This window comes from Malaclemys terrapin, chromosome 24 (assembly GCF_027887155.1).
Source record: "Malaclemys terrapin pileata isolate rMalTer1 chromosome 24, rMalTer1.hap1, whole genome shotgun sequence".
NCBI lineage: Eukaryota > Metazoa > Chordata > Testudines > Emydidae > Malaclemys > Malaclemys terrapin.
This window is the reverse complement of record NC_071528.1, coordinates 9,387,513-9,410,406: the sequence shown is the minus strand read 5'-3', so window position 1 is coordinate 9,410,406 and position 22,894 is coordinate 9,387,513. Positions and strand designations below refer to the sequence as shown.

The 22,894-nt window shown below is 58.4% G+C and overlaps 2 protein-coding genes and 1 long non-coding RNA gene across 6 annotated transcripts in view; 2 read left to right on the top strand and 1 right to left on the bottom strand.

Annotated features, from left to right (window-relative positions):
• The window catches only part of SH3GL1 (SH3 domain containing GRB2 like 1, endophilin A2), a 48,374-nt gene extending 45,140 nt beyond the window's left edge, over nt 1-3,234 (top strand). For all 3 annotated transcript variants that reach the window (XM_054013314.1, XM_054013315.1, XM_054013316.1), the window contains one exon: nt 105-3,234. In XM_054013314.1, the coding sequence (XP_053869289.1) occupies nt 105-301 (197 nt within the window). In that variant the 3' untranslated portion in view covers nt 302-3,234. The remainder of the gene's footprint in view (nt 1-104) is intronic.
• A 614-nt stretch (nt 3,235-3,848) lies between these two features.
• Nucleotides 3,849-18,759, bottom strand: MPND (MPN domain containing). Of its 2 annotated transcripts, none has more exons than XM_054013312.1 (13): nt 18,671-18,759; nt 14,369-14,583; nt 13,495-13,725; nt 12,446-12,605; nt 9,460-9,544; nt 8,794-8,890; nt 7,849-7,921; nt 7,550-7,626; nt 7,140-7,308; nt 6,774-6,844; nt 6,185-6,274; nt 5,243-5,335; nt 3,849-4,334 (listed from the first exon to the last, which is right to left on the bottom strand). In XM_054013312.1, exons 1-13 carry the CDS (start codon nt 18,675-18,677, stop codon nt 4,248-4,250), a joined length of 1,455 nt encoding a protein of 484 aa, XP_053869287.1. In that variant the 5' UTR covers nt 18,678-18,759; the 3' UTR covers nt 3,849-4,247. The 2 variants fall into 2 exon arrangements, with proteins under 2 accessions (XP_053869287.1, XP_053869288.1); XM_054013313.1 differs by having other exon boundaries at nt 12,542-12,605.
• On the top strand, nt 16,223-21,194 carry LOC128828572 (uncharacterized). The gene is made up of 3 exons (XR_008443208.1): nt 16,223-16,353; nt 20,167-20,216; nt 20,781-21,194. It is a non-coding gene; the product is annotated as an uncharacterized LOC128828572 (long non-coding RNA).
• The last annotated feature ends 1,700 nt before the right edge of the window (nt 21,195-22,894 follow it).

The following is a 22,894-nucleotide window of genomic DNA, read 5'->3' as shown; positions in this document are numbered from 1 at the left end:
GGGTAAGGGAGTCCCAGGGGGTGAGGCTGACCGGTGAGGCCAGATTTGTCTGAGCTGTCTTGGTCCGTGGGCTGGGCTCACCTCGGCTCTGCCTCTCTTTGCAGCTCACCTGGACCAGCCCTGCTGCAAGGCGCTCTATGACTTTGAACCCGAAAACGACGGCGAGCTGGGCTTTAGGGAGGGTGACATCATCACGCTGACCAATCAGATTGACGAAAACTGGTATGAGGGCATGATCAACGGCCAGTCTGGGTTCTTCCCGCTCAACTACGTGGAAGTGCTGGTCCCGCTACCTCAGTGAAACTGCATCTTTCCCCCCACACACACACACTCCTCCCCCACCAGATACAAACTCATGGCGGGGCGAGCCCTGCTCTTCTCCTGCATTCCATTTTGTAACTCAACACTAGGCTTCTTCTGCGGGGCGGGGCTGTGAGAACAGGCTGGTGTTCACTCTGCCCAAGCGCTGGAGCGGTGTAAGGGTAGCAGCGGGGAACAACCCCCAAGGGCTGGGCAGCCCCATTCAAGTTCTTCCTTCTGGGCCTTGAACTAGGTACTTTCAACCCCACCAGGCTCCTCCCACTTTGTACAATAAGCCAAGTCGAGCATCTCCTCGGTTGTCATTGTCTTTTTTGGGGAAAGCAGGTGAAGCGGGTCAGCCACGCTGGAGAGCCTGTGAACGTGGGTGCACCGGGTGTCCTACCCGTGGGCAAGCGCGAGGGGGCCCATGCAGGGCTGAGCACTGGGCAATCCAGTGAGAACCACCCGTGTGTGTTGGGAGGGGGAGAGAAACGGACACGCAGCCTGTTCTAGGAGGGGTTCTAGACACCCAACGGCAAGAAAAATACCTTACGCAGCTTCGCTTGGGTGGGGTTGGCTTCTCCTGAACACTACCAGCCCCCTCGCTCTCCTTGTAGGAGAAGGGCACATCGGTGAGGGGTGAAGGTCAGACACTGACCCGTCCTTCCTGTTTGCCCACAGTTCACACCTATCCTAACACTGAAGTTGGGTGCTACCGGGGCCATGATGGATCAAATTTCTCTATGCTGCTGAGGGAGGCAGAAGCATGGCTACTTCGTGTTCTGCTGCCTTTGTGGGCCTCTCCCGCTCCCCCATCTTGCTCCTGTATAAGGACAGGGCTTAGCTGAGGGATTGTATTTGAGTAACACTACGAAGCAGCTTGAAAACACTAAATATCCCCCTTGTTGTCACCCCTCGCTTCCACCTCTTGCTTTCTGTGCACTCAGCTTTGGGTTGGGTTGTGTACCTCCTCCAAGGCCAGGGTCAGCCCACAGTGTCTCTGGCCTCTGCGCTGTTCCATGGCTATTGGCCTTGAGATTCCACCTCTGACCACAGAAGAGCGGTTTGAACTGGGAGAGATGAAGTGGTTCTGCTGCCTCCCCTTGGAAGAGGCTGGTTTGGCCCGGAAGGACTGTAGCAGCAGCTCTTGTATGGTGTTGGGTGTGGGATAATGCCATAGTCCAATGATGACTAAGGCCCTATTGCCAGTAGATGAGAGAGGTCATGGGAAGGCAGTTACGTAGCCATAGTGCACTGGCACAAACCAACTTGCCCTTCGCTTCCCCTCCTGCTCTATGTTCAAGTGTTTTTCCCATCCCGGGAAAGCTCTAGAAATCCCGGTAAGGCTGAGGCCAAGGTGAAACGGCCTGGCTTGATCTAGTCTAATCTTTATGTGCCTTCCCCAGCTCCCTTCACCCCCGGCTCTTTGGACCCTTAGGAGCTGCTTGGCTTGGTGCGATGGGAGAAGGCCTTGGTGTGTTCCTAGACCTTCTAACTCAGGGCCTGTTGTTTTATTTCCCGGAAAGGAGGTCCAGGGGGAAGCCGCGGGCGCTCCTCTTTTCATGCCCTTTATTAGGACCGGTCCTTGCAATACTTCTCTCCTGCCTGATGCCCAGCAGCTGTGTTCCAGCAGGGGTGATGATCCGTTCCCTGAGCAGGTGGCGAGAAGCAGCCGCTTGGCGGGGGAACCTGGTATTTAGGCAGACTGTGAGGTGGTATCTACCGGGGCCTGGCATTGTCTGTTTAGGTGGAATCACAAGGGAACTCTCTTCTGCCCCTCAGTATGTAAATATGCTTCCATCTCAGCACCCATCCTGTTGCTGGCAATGGGACAAAGCGCAACCCCTGAGGGGCATCGGTGGCTCCTGTAGCTGCCCCACTTCTCCCAGCTGCGTCCAGCATAGATGGGCTCGAAGCTCTGCCTAGAGAGAACCCCTCTCCCCCGTGGAGCTGCTCTGAGGTTTACTGCACTTTCTCTGAACCGCAGCACAAGGGAGATGCTGCTTCCAAGGGCAACCCGCAGGGGGGGGGACGTCTAAAGCCACATCTTGCAGAACGTACCCACCCCGCTTTCCTTAGCCCCACCTTTGCTGAAGCACAAGGGACTGAAGCTGGTGACGGGTGCTCCCGCAGTGCCACCGTTGCAGCCAAGGCATTTGTGCCCACAGCCCACCACATCACCCTCAAACCAGGGCTTGGTGCTGGCCTGCCCTTAGCAAGGCCCGGCCCAACCCAACTGCAACACTGGCCCTTTGGCTCTTCTGACACCAGCCCCAGCCTTGCTTCAGTGTCTGTATTTTTTTTAATCGCAAACAAATCTCTGCTGGCAGGTGGGGGGTTTGGGCCTGTCGCTATGTAATCGTCTCATGAGGCCGTGATTTCCTCTACCTTTTTTGCTAGCCGGATTCGGTGTCCTGTTACATATACAAACAGAACCTTTTTAACTTTTTTAACCATGCATGTCGATGTACGTTTATTACTCTCGTCAATAGTGTCGCTCGCCCAACTCCCAGCAGAGGCCAAGACTTGCAGGCGCTTTATTCAGAGCTGGCTCATACAGCCGCCCAGGCTCCCTGTTTGTGCAGCGGGTAGCCTTCAAGGGCCCAATCCTGCTTCCACTAAGCCAACAGGAGCAGGGACCAGCCTCAGGTTTGGAGCTGCTGGGCAGACTCAGATCCCCCATATCTGTTATGGCGGACCTTCCATAAGAGCTGGTCAGTATTTTTTGAGGTCGTAGCTTCTAACTTTCTCCTTTGAAACCCGTGGCCTGGCCAATTCGTGTCTTTGGTATGGTCCAGCGAACATTCAGTTGGATTGAAATAAGTCTTTTAGTTGGGACAATTTAATAGAACTTCTGTTATGGTTCCTCCTGGTTTTAGGGGGGAAAACCCACACCGCTTGACTTGTAATCTCTAAATAAAAGTATTAAATGTTTTCTTTCTAAAGCGTGGGCCTTCTCTTGCGGGGGTCGGGCGGGGGCTCCCTCCCCTACCGCGGTGGAAGTAGCAAGCTGGAAATAGACCCTCCCCTTGGCTAACCACCACGTTACCTGCTCGCGAGTTCGTGTGTGTCACCATTTCCTGTTGTGGCTGGCATCGCTCGGTCCCTGGGGTGAAGATACCCCAAAGGAGCCACAGAGTGAGTGGCCCAGCCAGGCTGACCTTAGGGGCGGTGGGGGAGAGAAAGCTTGCCCTTGGCACCTGTGGCTCGCCAAGGCGGCTGCTTCCAGCACTGACTTCACTCTTCTATTGAAGAGAACCTCTCGTGGGGATGGGAAGTCTCTCTAGCAGCAGGCTGTGCCTTTAAAACCTCCTGGGAGGGCTTGTTCCAGGAACGAGCAGTCAAGTCTCTTGGCTTTGACGCCGGCTGCTCCTTTTCCCCCGGAAGGGGGGGTGTGGGATTTATCATCGCTCAATCCCAGTATGCGTGTTCTACGCCCACATCTCCAACAGATACAGAGCGGGGTTCCCCAAGCCCATTTCTCCCTTTTCACGGGTGGGGCGTGGTTCCCTTCTAAGCCACAGGCCTGGAGCTGCTGTCTCACAACACAGGTCAGCAACTTTTTTTTAATCAGAACTACCCCGTCCACAAATAACTTACACCCGGAGAGAGGCCGCCACTGTCCCCGCTCGTTCGGACCTACAGGCTACACCACAAAGTCGTATTACAGGAGTAGCGCTCGCCTAGGCGGTCCACGTAGCCCCCAGCGGCAAACGCCCCCGAGCTCCAGCGCTGATCCCGTCTGCCTGATGGCTCGAACTCGCAGGCCTTCATTGCTGTGTAACAGCTGCTCGAGGCTTGTAGCTCCATCATCCCTGCTACCACGGATTAATAAGCCCACTCCGCACTGGGCTCAGACTCATGTCCCCAAGCCCGGGGCGGCCTGGCTGAGCCCCACCTGGTGTAAAGGCACCTGGGTATGAGTTCATTGTAACTCCGGCCTTGCCTCAGCTGCTGTGCTTGAGGAGGCTGTAGATCTGTTCCAGGACGTGGGCGAAGCCCTGATCTTTGGGAGTCCTGGAGGCGAGGGAGCCCTGAAACGGAAACAGCTTCGTTTAGTCTGCAGAAGAGAAGAGTGAGGGGGGATTTGATAGCTGCTTTCAACTACCTGAAAGGGGGTTCCAAAGAGGATGGATCTAGACTGTTCTCAGTGGTAGCAGATGACAGAACAAGGAGCAATGGTCTCAAGTTGCAGTGGGAGAGGTTTAGGTTGGATATTAGGAAAAACTTTTTCACTAGGAGGGTGGTGAAGCACTGGAATGGGTTCCCTAGGGAGGTGGTGGAATCTCCATCCTTAGAGGTTTCTACGGCCAGGCTTGAGAAAGCCCTGGCTGGGATGATTTAGTTGGGGATTGGTCCTGCTTTGAGCAGGGGGTTGGAGTAGATGACCTCCTGAGGTCCCTTCCAACCCTGCGATTCTATCTTCCATCTCAGGGAGGGGCCTAGCTGTACAGAACTACCCACTCCGTGCAGCTGTAACCCATCCCCATAGGACAAACACCTGGTCTCCTAAAAGGGAAGGGAAGAGAGTTCTACCCAATGCAGCGGATCTTCACCATGGACAAGCCAGCTCAGTTATCTGCCCCCGGCCACTAGACCTGTTCTCCAGTGACTTTGCTTGAGTAAGGACTGCAGAAGTGGGGCTGGTATAAGGTATTAGACCCCCCCCCCCACGTGCTCCATCCACATTGCAGGAGCTGTACTGAGCTGCACTGAAACTTCAGTGCGAGTCACAGAGAGTTCGGCTACAATGAAGAAAACTGATCCAACCTTCCCCACCCATGGAAGTGCTAATGGAGAGGTGGTAAAAACACCTCACCTAGCTCAGAGCAAGCCTAGAAAACATGGCAGAAAAAGCCACCTGAATGTCCTCTCCACCATCTTCTCTGCAGGTGGCGTATGATGGGATGACTTTTCTCCCATTTCAACCCCATTTTCTCACCTTTAGCTTATCTAAGTAAGTCTTCTCCTGGCTCCAGATATCTTGAAACTTCACCAGGTCTGGCGCCCCTTTGTAAAACTCAACCAGCAGCATCTGGAGCCGCAAAGGGAAAGGGGAGTCAGCAGAAGCCAAACAATTGCTCAAGTCCCACCGAAAGTGGGACCTGTGCCCTGCGGTTTTGCAGCAGTGGGGGAAGAGCTGTGAGGGGAGAGGATTGGCCTGTCGGCTCCAAGAAACCCTGAGCTTTCTTGTCCCATGTAGAAGGAACGTTGGTGGATTGGTCAAGACCTAGGTTTGGAATCTAGAGAGACTTGGAGGGACGTTAGGCCTCTGACCAGCTGGTTCTAGTGGTGGTCTCTGCTTATCCCCCTCTCCAGCTCTTCCTTACTGCTAACAGGAGAGGGGAGTTGGTTTGGGCTGGGGCCCAGGCTGGCTACACCCCAGACCTCCATACAGGCTCTTGGTCTGCGTGTTTCGCCCTGCTCCAAGCCGAGAGATTTTTCGCTCTCTGAAAGGGCTCTGAACCAAAGGTTTGAGAGGACTCGCTGGAGGTATGGGGGCGGGGGAGAGCCTGGTGGAGCTGCTTCGTCTGGCTAAAGACAACAGACATGGGTATGTGTGTGTCACCCCAGAGCCCTTTTCCTGAGCCACCCTCCCCACGCCCGCCCGTCTGTGGAGATGAGGCTTCGTTCACCATCCGAGGCAGCTCTCAACCCTGGGGTGGCTGCATCTCACAGGCAGGCGAAGCAACAGAACCAACTGGTATGATGGGGAAGGAGACATGAAGGTCCTACGGGGGAGAGGTGCTCTACACACGTAGCACGAAGTTACTGAGACCAGCCTAGGACTGCTAGATACTCCCAGGTGTGTGTGTGTGAGGGGGGGGAGAGTCTTCCACGCAGCCCCTGCTCGGGTTCCCCTCCCCCCAAGTAGGGATCTCACCATCTCATGGAGGACGTCATTGGTGAGAAACCCGTCCTGCACGTAGGTGACCTCCACTTCCATGGGGATGCCGTAATCGTTGGGCCTTTGCTGCAAGAGGAAAGGAGGCAAAGTGGTTTCCAGCCGGGCACGGCCTTGGGTTCTGCAGGACGAGCTGGGAGCTTCCCAGGCCCGGCTGGTGCGCCAGCGTGAACTCAGCCCAGCCTCAGCCAAGGGCCAGTTTGGGGCCGAGGCACACGCGGGATTGGCGGCGTCACGGCCCAAGTGTCAGGAAAAGGCCTTTTCCTGGCCACAGCTCCCTGAGGGCCCAGGATATTTATCCAGGGCAGAGAGGGGTCCGACCGCTTCTCCGGCTGGAGAGACTGGGCCCTGCCCCACGCCCCAGCAGGGGCCCCGATCCAGTAGCCCCCAGCAGCCCAGGGTCTGCTCCTTCTGTGAACACCCCTGCGCCATGGGAACCAGCAGAGGGCTATGTCTGCCGTTGCCGGGAACCCCCGCGGAGAGCCGGCAGCAGGCTGCATGGCCCAGAGAGCCAGTGGGAGCAGGGACGGAGGCTCCAGGCCTGGCCCTGGCGCCGTGTGGAACTCACCTCCGGAGGTGGCATGACCCAGAAGGGCGAGATTTTGGACTCCACACCTTGGTTGCCGTGATAGTATGGTGCTGTGGGGAGAGAGCGCCAGGGGTTGGACTGAGGGCAGGGTTACAAACCTCCGCAGCCCAGCCTGCCTGCCCAGGGCCCGAACTGCAGCTCCCCGGAGCGCCGGGAGGTGGTTTGAATGAGACCGCGCGGCATCGGACTGCAGTCCAGCCCCCATCCCGCCGCCCTGCACCACGGGGCTCCAGAATCAAGCTGCCGGATGGGGCCCCAGGGCGGGGAGCTGGGTCCCCAGCTGGTTGTGCTGAAGGACGGGGTCCCAGGCCCCACACCCGGCTCCCCCGCCCAGCCGGCCCTTACCGCAGATGAGAGCCAGGCAGGGCTGGAAGCGGTTGTTGCTCCCCTGCAGCTTAAGCTGGTAATCCATCTGGGCGTCGATGTCCTGCAGCGAGGGGAGGGCGTGGCTGAAGGGGTGGCTGTGGTACCAGCCCACCAGCGCCAGCCCCCGCATGAAGAGGTTCTGGCAGATCTGAGGCACGGGCACAGAGAAGAAGGAGGAGGCATTAGCGGTCGTCTGGGATCACCGTGCTCCTCAGAGCCCTCCCTCGAGCCCGGAGAACACCCCAGCGCTGCAGGGCAGGTCTGTGGGTGAGGGGCGGGGATGCCATGCAGCCAGGGGACAATGGGGTCGGATTGTGAGCCCAGTGGCTTTCTCAGGGAGATGGCGCAGGTCGCGGCCAGCTAATGCCCCCCCCCCCCCCGTCCGTTACCTCCTCCTCGACGGTGGCTGCCGATTCGGTGTCTCCAAGGCGCGTCCGGCAGGGGAACGCTCGCAGCACCGTCAGCACTGCAAGAAACGCCAGGCGTCAGCTCGGCCCAGCTGGTCATGGACTCCACCCCGCCGAGAAAAGCTGGTTAGAGCTAACGCCCCCAGCCTGGGAGCCGCTGGGGGCTGAACCCCGGGCTCAGACGGGGGCCTGGCACCTCAGGCCCGAGGCAGCCTAGGAAGGGCCTGGCGCGGCCATGACAGCCCCAGTGAAATGAACTCCAAATCTCGGCCTGTACCTACCCTGGCTGCTGGTGTCCCACCTGCCTCCCAGGTAGCCAACCACCTCGCTCCTCGTTAGGTGGCTGTGAAAGTCCTAAAGAGGGAACAGGGGAGAGTTTAAAACAAGGGCAGTTCCCACCCGCCCCACCCCTCTGCAACCCTCTCCCCCACACCCCTCCCATCGCCCCGTACCCCTCCCCTCGGTTCCCACCACCCTGCATCCAAAGGCACTGCACACCCCTTCCCTGCGAGCTTTCACCAGGAGGTGTCTGGGTGACACCCCAGCCCTGAGTCTGCGGGTGTCAAACCCTCGGTTTAACATGTCTCCTTGTGCCAGGCGGATCTGTGATTTCCCCCCCCCCCCCCACACACACACACACCCGTTCCTTGGGAGCTGCCCGTCCGGCCGAGGCAATATTAATACAACATGGTGCAGCCCCAGGGTCTTGCTTTGATCCTGAAGGACTCTCAGGCCACTACAAGTTGATGTGGCCTGCAGGAGATGGGGTTCACAAAGGCTGGCCACTCCTTTTGTGAGGAGATCATTTTCTGTAGTCTGACCAAGTTCCCAGCCTGCGAGGTCTCTCGGTCACAGGCACGGCACGTGGCTGTCTGCCTTCACCACAACAGCTCGGATTTTTTTGCCACATTTCTCCTGGCAACCAGCAAATCCTTCGTTGGGGCCCATTATTCACCCATCATCCGTCTCCTCCCTTAAACTGCCCCTACTACAGTTAGTGATCGGACTGTGTGCGGCAGCTGTTCCACCCTGGGCAACGGCAAGGATGCTCTAGGCAGAGGCCAATGGGATTTTCCATCAGCTGGTGGTGCCCCTCTCGGCCCGCTGGCTGTGGGTGCCACCAGACACAGGGATACAGGCAATTGCGTGAGCCTGGCCTAGCCTACCAGGTCCACGCTGGAGAGAGCGTTCCAGGGATGGGGGGCAAAGGGGGGGCTGGTACGTACCAGCAGCAGCAGCACGTTACTGGAGATGGCCACGTTGAATGGCTGGAACTTGTTGATTGCTGCGAAGGAGGTCACTTCCACCAGGGTGTGCGGGTTCCTGGAACAGAGGAGCCCCGTTCTCCAACATGCATCCCCAAATCCCAGCCTGCGCTGACCTGACACCCTCCGGGGTTTGCCTCTTCTGAACCCCAGCACGCTGGGCCGAGGACCAGGAGAGTTGGGGGCAGGGGAGTAGCCTTTTGTCCTGTGGGGGAGTCAGGCTCTTTCCCCGGGGCTGGGCTCACCGGGACACACAGGGAGAAGAGGACGATGCTGGAGCTGAATTGTCAGGGGAGCGACAGGTGGAGACTAGGTTGGATTCGGGTAGATTGTCCTGTCCTGCTCCCAGGGAGCATTGACAGAGCTGTGTGCTGGGGGGCAAGCCCAGGACTGGACTAGCAGAGGTGCTGCGGGACAGGACGGAGGGATGCCGCTGACCTGCGCAGCGGCCTCAGAAGTAGAATAGCAGGGGGCGCTACCATGGAAGGGCAGAGCTTTAGGAGCGGAGCAGCAGGGGGCGCTGCAGGTCAGGATGGGAGAGGCGTGTTGGCATTGACAGAACGACTAGAGAACTTTGCCAACAGCTGGGCAGAGGACGCTGGGAAGGGAGCTGCAGTGGGGCGCTACCTGGCAGAGTCCCGGCTTCCCAGCGTGCAGTAACGGACGGGAGTGCGGATCTTGCTCTCCAGTCTCTTCCCATGGGGTCCGTTATCTGCAAAGACAAAAAGACCGGTCCCCACTCGGCCCGATTCGCACCCTGGTCCCTTTAGGACACACCCAGGGAAGGGAAGGCAGGGAGAGAACACTGGTGGAGACAAGTTCCCAGGGATTCATCTCACTTCCTGTGCAAATCTCCAGCCAGAATTAACCGTTCGTTTACATCTGCCGTCCTGATTTGCTGATCTCCAGCTGAAGGGGACGCTGTCAGGTTAAAAATCAAACCAGGGAGGCAGTGTGGCCTAGTAGACAGAGCAGTGGACTGGGACTCCGGGGACCTGGGGTTTGATTCTGGTTCTGCCACTAGCCTGTGCATGACCTTGGACATGTCACGTCCCTGCTCTGTGCCTCAGTTTCTCCATGGGAATCATGATGATTTTTTTAAAGTGCTTTGAGATTGACTGATGAATAATGATAGATAAGAACTAGGGATTATTATTAACAACAAATAACCCATTTCCTCCTCTATGTGACCACCTGAGATCACTACAACAGGACAAACAGCCCATTAGACAGGATAAAATTGTATATAACTTTCATGCTTCAGGGCATAAGCAAACCACTGCCTGTCTGGGGTCAGGAAGAAACCTCCCCTAAGGGCAGGTTCTCTTGTAACTGCCCTTTGCAGCATTCCTCATCTCTTCCTCTGAAGCATCTGGTGCTGCCACTGTCCCATTTGCTGCCAGCACGTTCACTCTGCTTGTGTGGTGTTATTTATGATTTGTATTGCGGTAGTGCCTAGGTGCCCCAATCATGGACCACCGTGCTAGGTGTTTCCCTACCCCCCCTACCCTTTGTCTGCTCTGCCTGTTTACACTGTAAGCTGTCCAAGGCAGGGGCTGTCTGCTGCTCTGTATCTGTGCAGTGCCGAGCGCAGTGGGGCCCTGGTCTTGGCTAGTCCTGAAACACTGCCATAAAAAACAATTCAGTTGAAGAAGAGGCAGGACACCGGACTTGTTGGAGTCACTAGTCCGACCCAGGATAGCAATTCCTACGCTCCTGAAGAAGCTTTAAAAATCCACGTTATTGGTGCTGATTGTTTAACTTCTGCGGTTCTCTTTGCCTAGAGCAGGGGTGAGCAAACTACGGCCCATGGGCTGGATCCGGCCCGCCAGCCGTTTTAAGTCAGTCCTTGAGCTCCCGCTGGGGAGCGGGGTCTGGGACTTGCCCCGCTCTGGCACTCCAGCCGGTGCGCAGGATCGGGGACTGCTCCACGGAGCTCCCGGAAGCAGCAGCCTGGCCCCGCTCTGGCTCCTACACGTAGGGGCAGCCAGGGGGTTCCGCTTTGCACGCTGCCCCCACCCCAAGCACCGCCCCCGCAGCTCCCATTGGCTGGGAACCGCAGCCAATGGGAGCTGCAGGGGCGGTGCCTGCGGACGGGAGCCAGAGCGGGGACATGCTGCTGCTTCCGGGAGCAGCTTGAAGTAAGCGCCACCTGGAGCCTGCACCCGAGCCTCTCCCCACGCCCCTGCCCTAATCCCCCTCCTGCCCTCTGAACCCCTCGGTCCCAGCCCAGAGCACCCTCCTGCACCCCAAACTCCTCATCCCCAGCCCCACCCAGAGCCCACACCCTCAGCTGGAGCCCTCCCCCACACCCTAGCCCAGAGCCCCCTCCTGCACCCTGAACTCCTCATTTCTGGCCCCACCCCAGAGCCCGCACCCCCAGCCAGAGCCCTCACCTACTCCCACACCCTAACCCCAATTTTCTGAGCAGTCATGGCCTGCCATACAATTTCTATTCCCACATGTGGCTGTGGCCCTCGGGCCAAAAAGTTTGCCCACCCCTGGTAGAGGACAAACACAGAGGTGTCAATTTCATTTGTGTTTCTGGTCAGTTTCACTTGTGGCACAGAGGCAGGGCTGTAACCTTGGAGCCCGCAAACGCTGCCGGAGAAGTCTCATCAACTGGTTCCTTTAGAACCGAAATCTCATCGAGACGGTGTCAACTCAACCTGCTGTGAACTCGGGGCCAAAGTGGAGCTGGCAGCGACCCTCAAACCAAACCCCCTGGCCGCCGGATCCAAAGTCTGGCGACAGCCTCAGCATTGCACCGAGCTGTGGGAGCTGCACCCCAAGGCTGGCATGCAGCATTCCCGCCCTTTGCCAGCGTGTGTCGATAATGCTGCTGGCAGGAAGATGGGGCCCCTAGGAGGCGCAGGGCAATGGAGAATCTATGGCTACGTCTTCGCTGCAAAAGAACAGGGGTGTTTATCCGCTGAGTTAGCTAACTGGAGCTAAGGGTATGTCTACACCGCAAGCGGGAGGGGCGTGTAGATGTACTCCACTCGCTTGGCGTTCGCTAGATGCAAGCTAGCTCAAGTAACAATAGCGCAGGGGCCACTCCAGTATGTAACCAGGGTCTAGGCGGGCGGGGCTAGCCCGTGCCGCTGCCAGGCCTTCACTGCTGCTGTTATTCAAGCTAACTGCATCAACACTAGCTCAGGTAGGTCTACACAGGCCGCAATCAGACCTCCCGACTGCAGTGCAGACAGGCCCGAAAATCCTCATGGAGACAAGGCTCCGTCGTTCTTCACCTCCGTGTAGCTGGTGGAGGCCAACCCCAGCGAGAGGGGCCTGGGGTTGGCCTGGACCAGTGACAGCGCGTAAAACCTCCTCTCTGCTAGACTCGGAGCTCACCAACGCCGTGTTAAAACCGCCTGTGTTTTGCAGCGAGGCGGCAGGGGCTGCGGAGGGGAAGGCTCTCGCACCCGGTGCCGAGGCAGGGACGGCGGTGCTAGATGGGCAGAGGAAGCGGGGAAAGGGAGACGCGAGATGCGAGGTCTAAGAATTACCCTGGTCAGTCCAAATCCCGCCCTTTACACTCCTGCCATGGATCGGAGCAGACCAGATTCCAGCCCCCCCGACCCCCAGCAGGGAGCCTTTAACCCAGTGGTACCAGTGTTGTGTGGCTCCACCAGGTTCTTGCTTTGATGCTTCCTGATTTTCTCCTCCAGTTTCTTGCCAAGCCCAGGCTCCGAGGTGGTGATTTTACCTTCCCTGGCCTCGTCCTCGTCCTCCTCGGCCAGTTCCTCCTCCTCCCCTTCGCTCACCAAACTCTGCAGGGCCGGGAGGGAGAGAGGAGGGGACGTGGCAGGACAAACAGGCGCCCCTGTCACCGCCCATCCCAGACCCCCCCAGGATTCAGCTCTCTGCCCCCTGCAAACGGACATTTTGCAGGGGCAGAGCCTCATGGGCACCCTCTGCTGGCACAATGACACCAAGAAGCAACTTCCCCCAGCACCCACATGGGGTCTGATCCCAGCTGAATGCCTGCCAGTCTCGGGCCCATCTCGGGTGAATAAGGTCCAGCCGGGAGACTCCCAGCCTCCCTCCTGCTCTGCTGGGGTTCAGAGCTCAGCTGCTCTCGCGAAAATCCTTCCCCGGGTTAATCGCCCTCCCTGGCAAAAACTGACCCCTTATTTCCAGTCTGAACGTGTCTAGCTTCAGCTCCCAGCCAGGCTCTGGGTCAGCCCTTTCTCAGCTAGACTGAAGAGCCCCTTAGTAAATACTCGTTCCCCAGGTAGGTTCCTATAGCTATGAACTCCGTTAGGTGTCGTGACGCTGAACACGGCCGTGCCGAGGCCCCTTTAAAAACCTAGAGAGACAAGGTGGGGGGAGGTCACATCTTTTATTGGCCCAACTTCTGTGGGTGAAGGAGACCAGCTTTCCAGCCACACCGCGCTCTTCCCCAGGTCTGGCGCTGTGTAAACGCGGAAGCGCATCTCTTTCGCCGTAAGGAGCTGGTCCAACAACAGATGTTACCCCCCACACACACCTCGTCTCGAATATCCTGGGGCCAACCCAGCTACAACAACACTTGAAAAGCTTAGGGGTGAGTGCCCCTCTTTGCAGCAATGGGGTATAACAGCCCCACAGAGGCGTTCCTGCTGATTAAGCTCCCCCAGGGCTCTGGAGACAAACAATGGAGGGGGGCGCCCGGCTCACCTCCTCGGCCGCGGGGGCATTGGGCTGGTGCTTCTTCAGCCAGGCCGCCTTGCACTGGTCCAGTTTCTGCCCCTTGTACCTCACCGAGGCCCAGCCGCAGCCCGATTTCTTCGCCGGGTTCACCAGCTTCTTGCAGTATGTGGCCCAGGCGCTGGGCGAATTGAACACCTGCCCCGTCTCCTGCCAGGTGATCTTCCCGTCGGGCAGCAAGTCCCCTAGGAACTTCTTCCCCTGGGAGAGCAGGAGGGAAGCAGCAGGCTCCGTTAACACAACGGCACAGGGAGGAACCCGCTGGGGAAGGCCCAGTGAGGGTGGGGAGGGGATTCACCTGTCATCAGAGGTGCCCCGAGCTTTGCCCCTCGAGAGGGTGTACAGACACCTACCCAAGAGCCCTGCTGTCCATTGACTCTCAGACACGACTCGGCGAGCAGCAGGCGCTCCCCTCCCCGCCACTCACTGGGCTTGGTACAGGAGCAAATGGCTCCCAGGCCGAATTCACCAGCCCCACAAAATCCGCTCTGGCCCCTGAAGCAGATCCAGGCAAGACCCAGGCCTGTGGGGCGCGAAGGGGGCTCAGTGCAGTGGTGGGGAACCAGGAGCCCGCACGTGGGGAAGAAGCTGGAGTCGAGGGGGCGGGGAACAGGATGGCGAGGCAAGGAGGAGTCTGTCTGAGACGCAGGAGGAAGATCAGAGAGCCCCTCCTGTTTGGGGCTAGTCCACCTCTGCTCGGCCCTATGGCTGCAGGCTGGGCTCCAGCATCTCAGTCACCATTAAAGAGGCTGTTCTGGAGCCGTGGGCACCCCCAGTCCCCCCGGGGAGCACCAGGCCCACACCAGCAGTGAAGGAGCACCAGCCCAGTGCACTCTGCCCTCACCAGGTAGTAGATGGAGAGCACGCCCTCCCCCGGCTCGATCAGGCCATCCTTCAGCAGCACCCGCAGCGTGATGCCGCGCCGGGTGAGGATGCAGCTGCGCCCCCCTGGGGCCGGTTTCCCGGCACTTTCGTTCTCAGGGTCTTCCATGCTCGTCTCCAGCTCCTCCTCGTCCTCTTCCAGACACTCCTCCGCTCCGGGGGAATCGGCATCCAGAGCTGGGAAACAAACACCACAGCCTGACCTGGGGAAGTGGGAGTCAGGATTCCTGGGTTCCATCCCCAGCTCCAGAAAAGAGCATGGTCTATGAGCCACAGCAGGGGACGAGGAGTCAGGAGTCGTGAGTTCTATTTCCTGCTTCGGAGGGGAGTGATGTCTAGTGGTTAGGGCAGGGGACTGGGAATCAGGACTCCTGAGTTTTCTTCCTGGCTCTGAGAAAGGAGTGAGATCTGTCCACTGAAACCCCATCTCTAAGTGTCATAGCTAGTGGTTAGAGCAAGGACCTGAGGGCCACAGAGCCCTAGTCTCACTCCAGAGTTCACCACCTGTGTGATGTCGGATGAGCCGCTTCCCCGTCCTGTGCCTCAGTTTCCCCCTCTAAACTGAGGATGATAATGCTGATCTACTTAACAAGGGGCTGGGAAGCCTGAACTCACTCAAGCTTGCAAAGTGCTTTGAGACCCTCAGCTAGGTGGGGTATGGAATGGTGCAGGATCAGTATAATTAATAGCTCATGAGAATGAACCAATGAGTCTATTAAAGGGTCACTGTTAAAACCCCCAAACATAGAATGGCTTTACCCGAGATCTTAACAACCTGGGCGATTTTTAAAACTAAAAAAGAAAATTTTAAGGCCTAAATTTTCAGCGGGGACTAGTGATTTTGCACACCCATCTGCAGGACCCTTACAGGGGGCTGAGGGGTGGGCACGCAGCACCTCCTGGAAATCAGCCCCTTCTGAAGGGTCTCAAATCGGAGCCCCAAAATCCCTTGTCACCTTTGAAAATGTGGCCCCCCAAATTGCTCTTCACTATAAAGTCCCAAAAAAGAGGAGGAGGGGGTTAGGCAGCCCCCTGGCTCTGCAAACGCCTGCTGGGGGACCCTGGGCAAGTCACTGCCCCCCCTGTGCCTTAGTTTCCCCATCTGTACAATAGGGATCACGCTGCTGCCCTCCTTTGTAAATTGCTTTTAAGGTCAACAGGTGGAAAGGTCCATAGAGGAGCTAGGGATGATCATTATTATCTTTATCATAAAATCAACAGGCTAGTTTAGTGCCACCTTAAGTGACTCGCTCAAGGAGTGTGTGGGCGGGGCCAGGAATTGAACCCAGGTTTCTAGGACCCAGCCCAGTGCTTGACGCTAGCTCCTACCCTCCCCTGACCTGGGTGGAGCGCTGCTGATCTTCCTCCCCGAGGAGCTGGCCCCCTATCGTTTAGTTCTCTGGGTGCTTCTAGCCCAAGGAGATTGAAAGCCAGGTAGCCGCTGTTCGGACTACCAGGCACTCTCCGCCACCCCATAGCCCAGAGTCCTAGTTATGCCGATTGGACCCTTGTCACCCTCCCACACCCTGCCAAAGTGTCCCTGCTCGGACCCCTGGGGGACGAGCCGGAGCCGGATGACCCACCAGCCAAAGGCACCGACCACCTGCTTTTCTGAATGGCTGGCAGGTGTGTTGTGTGGGTTAGCTAGGGAGAATCCTCCCCCCACCCCCCAGGGAGTTGGCTACGTGGCACCTGGCTCCCAGCCAGAGATGCCCGAGCACAGACAGCAGGTGTGCGTGCGTGGGTGGGCGGGGCCCTGCCCGCCAGGTGGGTCCTGGTCGTACGACTCACGCAAAGCGGGGATCGGCACAGAAACCATCCCAGCTCACGGCTGCGCAGAGCCCTTTGCGTGAACCGCTTGCCAGCTGGGTTTGCCTGTCCCAACAGCCCAGCCTCCCTCTTAGAGCCCAGCTCAAACTGCCGGAGAATCCTGGTTTGAATTCGAAGGTGAGTTCTGAAGCAGTCGCCTTCGGTCCCTCTCCCGGTCACACACGAGGACCGCCAAGTGCCGGAGCGTCCCCAGGGCCCATCCCTCCAAAAGCCAGTTTGGAGCCTGAATATTCACCAAGACCAAATTCTAAACGGCCCATTCGAGAATAAAATTTCCAGACAGTCACCTAAACCGCCCAATCAAGGACCAGCAACGCTACCATGTGACCCGGCTAATCCCACAGGGCATGAATGGGGGCTATCGGGCGCGTGCTCGGCCTGGGAGGGGGAGATCCACGAAGAATCTTCAAGACAGAACAAACGGGAGAATTTCACGGACAATTCGCAAGCTGGGCAAAGGGGGCAACATCTGCTCGGGTCAGCATTCGGTGCCCATTGCCGGCTCTGATCGCCCGCCTTCTTCACTAGCCCGGGGGCTCCAGCCTCTCAGAGAGGCCACAGTCAATAGTTGACCATTTGCCTAGGCTCCAGGCGGGTGGAGCTCTGACCCTGGCTAGAGCCACCCGAGCTACAACAGGTTACCAGTGGGGGGTGCTGCCGCAGGGAAGGGACAGAAGCTGCTCCCGGGACTGCAGCGCAAGGGGATGGGAGGCAGCGCCCCCTGCTGCCTCCCCACAGCAATGGGGCAGATTCCCAGCACATCAGGTGACAGGCCCCAGGGGGGCGGCCCGGGGAGGACTGTGTCAATTCGGCCTGCTGCGCTCTGTGCCCGTCCCTGCTCTCGCCCAGCGCCTGCGTCTCCCCCCCGGCCATCTGGCAGCTGCGGCCCAGAGGAGCCGTAAAGCCACAGGGACAAACCTGTCACTAGTCCCCGCTGATGGCCCATGCTGCCCCCCCCGCATGGTGCAACTTTGGCCAGAGCAGGAGAAAAGCTTTGTAACAATCTGAGCTGGCCCTTAACTCCCAGCCCTGTTCCACATGGGGAGGGGAGGGGGGGGAAGAGGCCACTGACCTAATCTCTGACGGGGGGCGGGGGGGGTCCCCATTATTCTATAGCTCCCTTGCCATGAGGCACATGGGGCTGGAATGAGTGTGTGTGTGTGTGTGTGTGTGGGGGGGGTGTTCATGTAACACTCACTTATCTTGCTGAGCAGGTGGCTGCCCCCCTCCCAAACAGAAGTGGTGATTTCTGGGGCTGGGAGATCCAAGTCCCCCCCCTGGGCTGGGGGCTCTGTGCACCCCCCCCCGTGGGGCTGGGGGCTCCATTGCCGCACTTGGGGCCACGAACCCCCGTGGCTCAGGAAGGGCCGGTCCAGGCCAGCCTCTCCCAGGAACAGATGAACAGCGACGTGTCTGTGTCAGATGGGGGGGGGCACAACTCCCCGGCCCTACCACTCCCCCCCCCCGATGGAGCAAGGGGACACCCGGGGCAGGTGGATGAAGCCAGGGGATCTTTCCAAGCAGGAACAGGACCTTGGAAAGGGACCAGCAGCTCGAGGGATGCAGGGGAAGGACTGCGGGGAGGAGGGGGCAGGCAGAGGGGAGGGGCAGCTCGAGGGATGCAGGGGAAGGACTGGGGGGAGGAGGAGGGCAGGCAGAGGGGAGGGGGCAGCTCGAGGGATGCAGGGGAAGGACTGGGGGGGAGGAGGAGGGCAGGCAGAGGGGAGGGGGCAGCTCGAGGGATGCAGGGGAAGGACTGGGGGGAGGAGGGGGCAGCTCGAGGGATGCAGGGGAAGGACTGGGGGGAGGAGGGGGCAGCTCGAGGGATGCAGGGGAAGGACTGGGGGGAGGAGGGGGCAGCTCGAGGGATGCAGGGGAAGGACTGGGGGGAGGAGGGGGGCAGGCAGAGGGGAGGGGGCAGCTCGAGGGATGCAGGGGAAAGACTGGGGGGAGGAGGGGGGCAGGCAGAGGGGAGGGGGCAGCTCGAGGGATGCAGGGGAAGGACTGGGGGGAGGAGGGGGGCAGGCAGAAGGATGCAGGGGAAGAACTGGGGGGGAGGAGGGGGGCAGGCAGAGGGGAGGGGGCAGCTCGAGGGATGCAGGGGAAGGACTGGGGGGGAGGAGGGGGGCAGGCAGAGGGGAGGGGGCAGCTCGAGGGATGCAGGGGAAGGACTGGGGGGAGGAGGGGGCAGCTCGAGGGATGCAGGGGAAGGACTGGGGGGGAGGGGGCAGGCAGAGGGGAGGGGCAGCTCGAGGGATGCAGGGGAAGGACTGGGGGGCGGCCGCGTGCGGGGCTCTGCAGCGAGGGCAGGTTGCGAGGGAAGGGGCCCGGCAGCTGGGGGGGACCCAGCCCAGATAGGGGGGGGGGCTGTAGGGGACAGGGCCCTGCCGCGTGCGGGGAGCAGGCGGGGAGATCGGGCCCCCCGGGCCGGTACCTGCCATGGCTCCGCTCAGCCCCGGTTCCTGTTGTTCCTCCCCTCGGCGCAGGATGAATCAGACACTGGGGCTCCGGCGGCCGCTGCTTCCCAGCACGTGATGATGCGGCCCCGCTTGTCTCCGCCTCCCGCTCCCCAGCCGGCCGGGGACACCCAGCCCCGGGGAGCCCCGCCGGGGAGGGGCCCCGGGCCGAGAATGGAGGGTGCATGGAGCCCCTGGGGTGGAGGCGGGGGTAGTGGGGGGTGCATGGAGCCCCTGGGGTGGAGACGGGAGTAGTGGGGGGATACATGGAGCCCGTGGGGGGAGATTGGGTGTGGTGGGGGGTGTACGGAGCTCCTGGGTGGTGGAGGTGGGGGGTGCATGGAGCCCCTGGGGTGGAGATTGGGTGTGGTGGGGGGTGTACGGAGCTCCTGGGTGGTGGAGGTGGGGGGTGCATGGAGCCCCTGGGGTGGAGATTGGGTGTGGTGGGGGGTGTACGGAGCTCCTGGGTGGTGGAGGTGGGGGGTGCATAGAGCCCGTGGGGGGAGATTGGGTGTGGTGGGAGGTGCCTGGAGCTCCTGGGTGGTGGAGGTGGGGGGTGCATGGAGCCCCCCACTTTGCAAACACCGGATCCAATCAGCTGCAGGTCCCTAGCTCCCATTTGCCCTGCTCTCACCACTAACTCACCCTCCCCTCCAGAGCTGGGAATAGAACCCAGGAGTCCTGACTCCCACTCCCCCCCCTGCTGTAACCATTAGACCTCACTCCCCTCCCTTATTCATTTAGAATCAACTCATTTGTCCAGCAGTTACTATTTCCAGGGTCCTGGGGTCTGTTCCCAGCCCTGTCCCTGACTCTGGCTTGCTCACTCTGTGCCTCAGTTTCCCCCATTTGTACATCAGGGCGGGGGGAGAATATTAACCCCTCCTCCCCCCAGCGCGCTGTGAGGATAAATTAACCTCTGAAGGTGAAAGGGGCTGTATTTATTTGTAACCTCGATGCATAAGCCAGGGGCGGCCCCATCAGTCGCTAACCCTGTGCTGTGGGGCTGCGGTGGAAAGGCGTGATACCGCCATTCTGCCACCAGAGGGCGCCTGCTCCTCGTGGCTTGGGCATTGTCACTCAGCAGGGCAGAAGATATTAAATCAATATTTCTCTAGCAACAAACAGGACCCAGACGCGCTGTCTTCCTGTCAGGTGCACGCAGGGCTCAAGGGGGCAAAATCCAACCCCAGCCACAGATAATACAGACTATTCACTCTCCAGGAGCCAGCCACCCAAGACTGGGCCTTAAAGGGCCAGCGCCACCTTGAAATGGATTCAGTTTCATAACAGGAGTCTGCAGCTGCCAGTTTTCTTGTGGTTTTAATTTTTTTCCTCTCCCCTGTGTCTGTGTGAAAGACCCACACAGACCACAGGGCAGGCAGCGACACTGGCTGAAGGCAGCGTCCTGTCAAAAGCACAAAGCTAGAGGAAAACAGACAAGAAACCATTTTTCTCCTTTAATCTCTTGCAGGCCATGCCGATCTCTGGCAGTTGCTGGTCACAGCAGGAGGTAACAAACAGGTGATTAGATACACAAGGTTGATTTTGAAGTGGACATTGCCCCCTCTGTAGTTCTAATCGTTCTAATCTCTGAACCGATTCATCTAACTGGCACACACCAGAGTCAGTTCCAAGAAGTGCAAGAAGCTCTGACCAGTGGTCCAGGCCAATTATGCAGCCAATCAATTTTTGACCCCATTGGTGCATGAAATGTGGGGCAAGGGACACAACCAATAAAAGCAGGAGACTCGTGAATTAACTAATCTTGGATTAGATCCAGATTTTATTGCAAATGCTTTGGGGCAGAGACTTATTATATGTTTGTACAGCGCCTAGCAGAGAGGGAACATCAAACAGGCTGAAGCCCCGTGGGTACTACAAGCAGGATAAATTGATAACACTCCCATTGACTTCAGCCTTCATCTTTTGGTTCCTTAAGTCCAGTACCCTTTAAACCATTTTTCTGCTAAGATTTGTTTTCCTTAAGGGTTTGGGAGGAATTCCAGGGGTCGATATATGGAGTTAAGGCCGGAAGGGTTTGATTGGACGCACTAATAGTCCATTATCCTCTTTTTCTTTTTGCAGCCAAAAGCCACTGGAAACAAACTTGCAAGATGCAAAGTTAGACTCATATGGGATCTGATCCTACAACTGAATTTTGCCAGGCAGACCCTTGCATCTGCCTGGATCTGACGGCAGGATTGGGCCTAGGCTGTGTACAATTTTCAGATGTCAAATGCCCCGCTTGGTTGCCAGTTTCGGCTCTGTCAGTCATTTGAGAAACTAATTGGAAATGCAATGATCGTATTTGATTCTATTTCTGGCTCTCCCCTTTTGCGGTCCTTACAGCCCCAATCTGACCTTTCTTCTGAGAAAATAATGAATAGGGTCTGAGGCTTTTAAAAAAAAGAAACGATCTTTCCTAGTGACTAACTTGAAATTGGAGTTCATAAGATATACAAAGAGTTGGAAATGAAAGTGAATATGTGTAAGAGTTAATTACAAATGAAACAATCTAATCCTTCCTGGCCTATTTATGATCATTATTATGAACTGGGGTTCTCCTGGTGTTTACTGGGGAGCGTGGTGTTCGGTCATCACTTGGTGCTTGCAAGAGATCGCTTTATGGGGTCTGTCCCAGGGCCTGAGCATAACAGGAGCGGCACAATGCCCCGACCAGCCTCTCCTTCTGGGAAGCTCAGCCCTTAACCCCATAGCTCCAGGCTGGATCTGAATTTTGACCTTCTCATGGTTGGGGAATCAACGATTCCTGTTTTCAGCTCTGCCAAGTTCCTCATTCTGCTGCCAGGTTGAGAAGAGTTTTGCCCGTGTTTTTCCGGGGATTTCCTTTAGTTGCTTAGTTACTTCTTTAGGGTTCCAGCCTGCGCTGTTAACTCCGTGGGAGCTGGCCCATGGGCTTGGCTTATGCTGAGATTCCCCCCTAAAATCTCTCCCCATTGCGCCAGTGGGGCTCTGGTGGGGACAGGCCGCTGGCCTTTTAACCCGCGCTCTGCTCTGAGCAGGGTTGGGGTGGGGGTGGAGGCGGGGGCGAGACGCAACGGCCTGTCTTAGGGAGCCACTGGCTCTAGTGCTGGGGGGAGCTGGCAGCTTCTGGGCAAGAGGCAGAGGCTGCAGGAGGGGAAGTGCAGGCTCTGTGGCATGGGGCCAGGTTGATGGGAAGTGGCAGGAGTCCAGGGAGCGTCCTCAAATCTCCATCTGCAGGCCAGGGAGCAGGGGCTGTGTGAGTCCTAGACTCCGTTCAGGGAATCTCACGGCACCCAGCAGGGCACTATCTAAGTGATGCCATCACATCAGCCTCGGGCTACTACGGGTGGGTACCTGGGAAGCTCTCAGCACCCCTCCGGCTGCACTTTCTAGCTGGGAGGAAGCATCCCGCTCTCTCCGCCCGTCCCACCAGCCTCCTGACTGTTGGGGTCAGCTCCTCTCCTCCTCCCCTAGCATTATAGCTTCGGGGAGGGGGGACTATACTGCTGCTCTCTCCCTCCCCCAGCCCCCTTTATTTGTGGGTTGGGGTCCTGTCCCGTGAATGGGACCTTAACATGACCGTTGCCCCCTTGTTCAGCATAGCAGCTGTGAAACCGACCCGGACAGGAACCAGGCCCTACAGACAAACTGCAACCTCCAGGCCCAGGCAGTGGTCGGGAACAGGAACCGTACCAGCCGACCACAGCGTGACCCCCTGTTGAAACGGGCCCTTGCTCAGTGCAGGAGAGAGGCTGGGTTTAGCGGCCATCCGCCCTCCCTCCGAAACCGCAGGCAGATCCTTGAGCGTGTGGCTGCCGGCTCCGTTCGGGTGGAAGCAGCAGCTACTGGTTCTAATGTAACCGGCCTGCGCTCAGTATTGTCTCGCTGCTCCCTTGTGCTCTGTCTGTGTCCACCTGTTGGCTCCGATCTTATGCTGAAACTGGAAGCTCTGTGGGGCAGGGGCTCTCTCTGTTCTGGGTTTGTGTGGGGAGGGCTCTACGCGGCCACAGGACAAATAATAACCCTGCTCAGTCCAATGCCGGCTTGGCGGATCTTGCATGAAAACGGAGATCACCAGATCAAAGCAAATCACCTCCCTGGTGGGGGGTGGCCTGACTCCAGCTCCCCAGGTTTGTGTGTGGGGGGACATTGGTTCAGGGGGCCGGATTCCCGCGTGCCCGGCGTGGTGCACAGAGCAGCGGGTAGTGGTGCTG

Coding starts and splice junctions, on each gene's coding strand:
- MPND (XM_054013312.1), bottom strand. Junction 6,845..7,139: donor CTGCCTGGCTCTCATCTGCG/GTAAGGGCCGGC, acceptor CTCTCCCCACAG/CACCATACTATCACGGCAAC. Junction 6,275..6,773: donor GGGTCATGCCACCTCCGGAG/GTGAGTTCCACA, acceptor TTCCTCTTGCAG/CAAAGGCCCAACGATTACGG.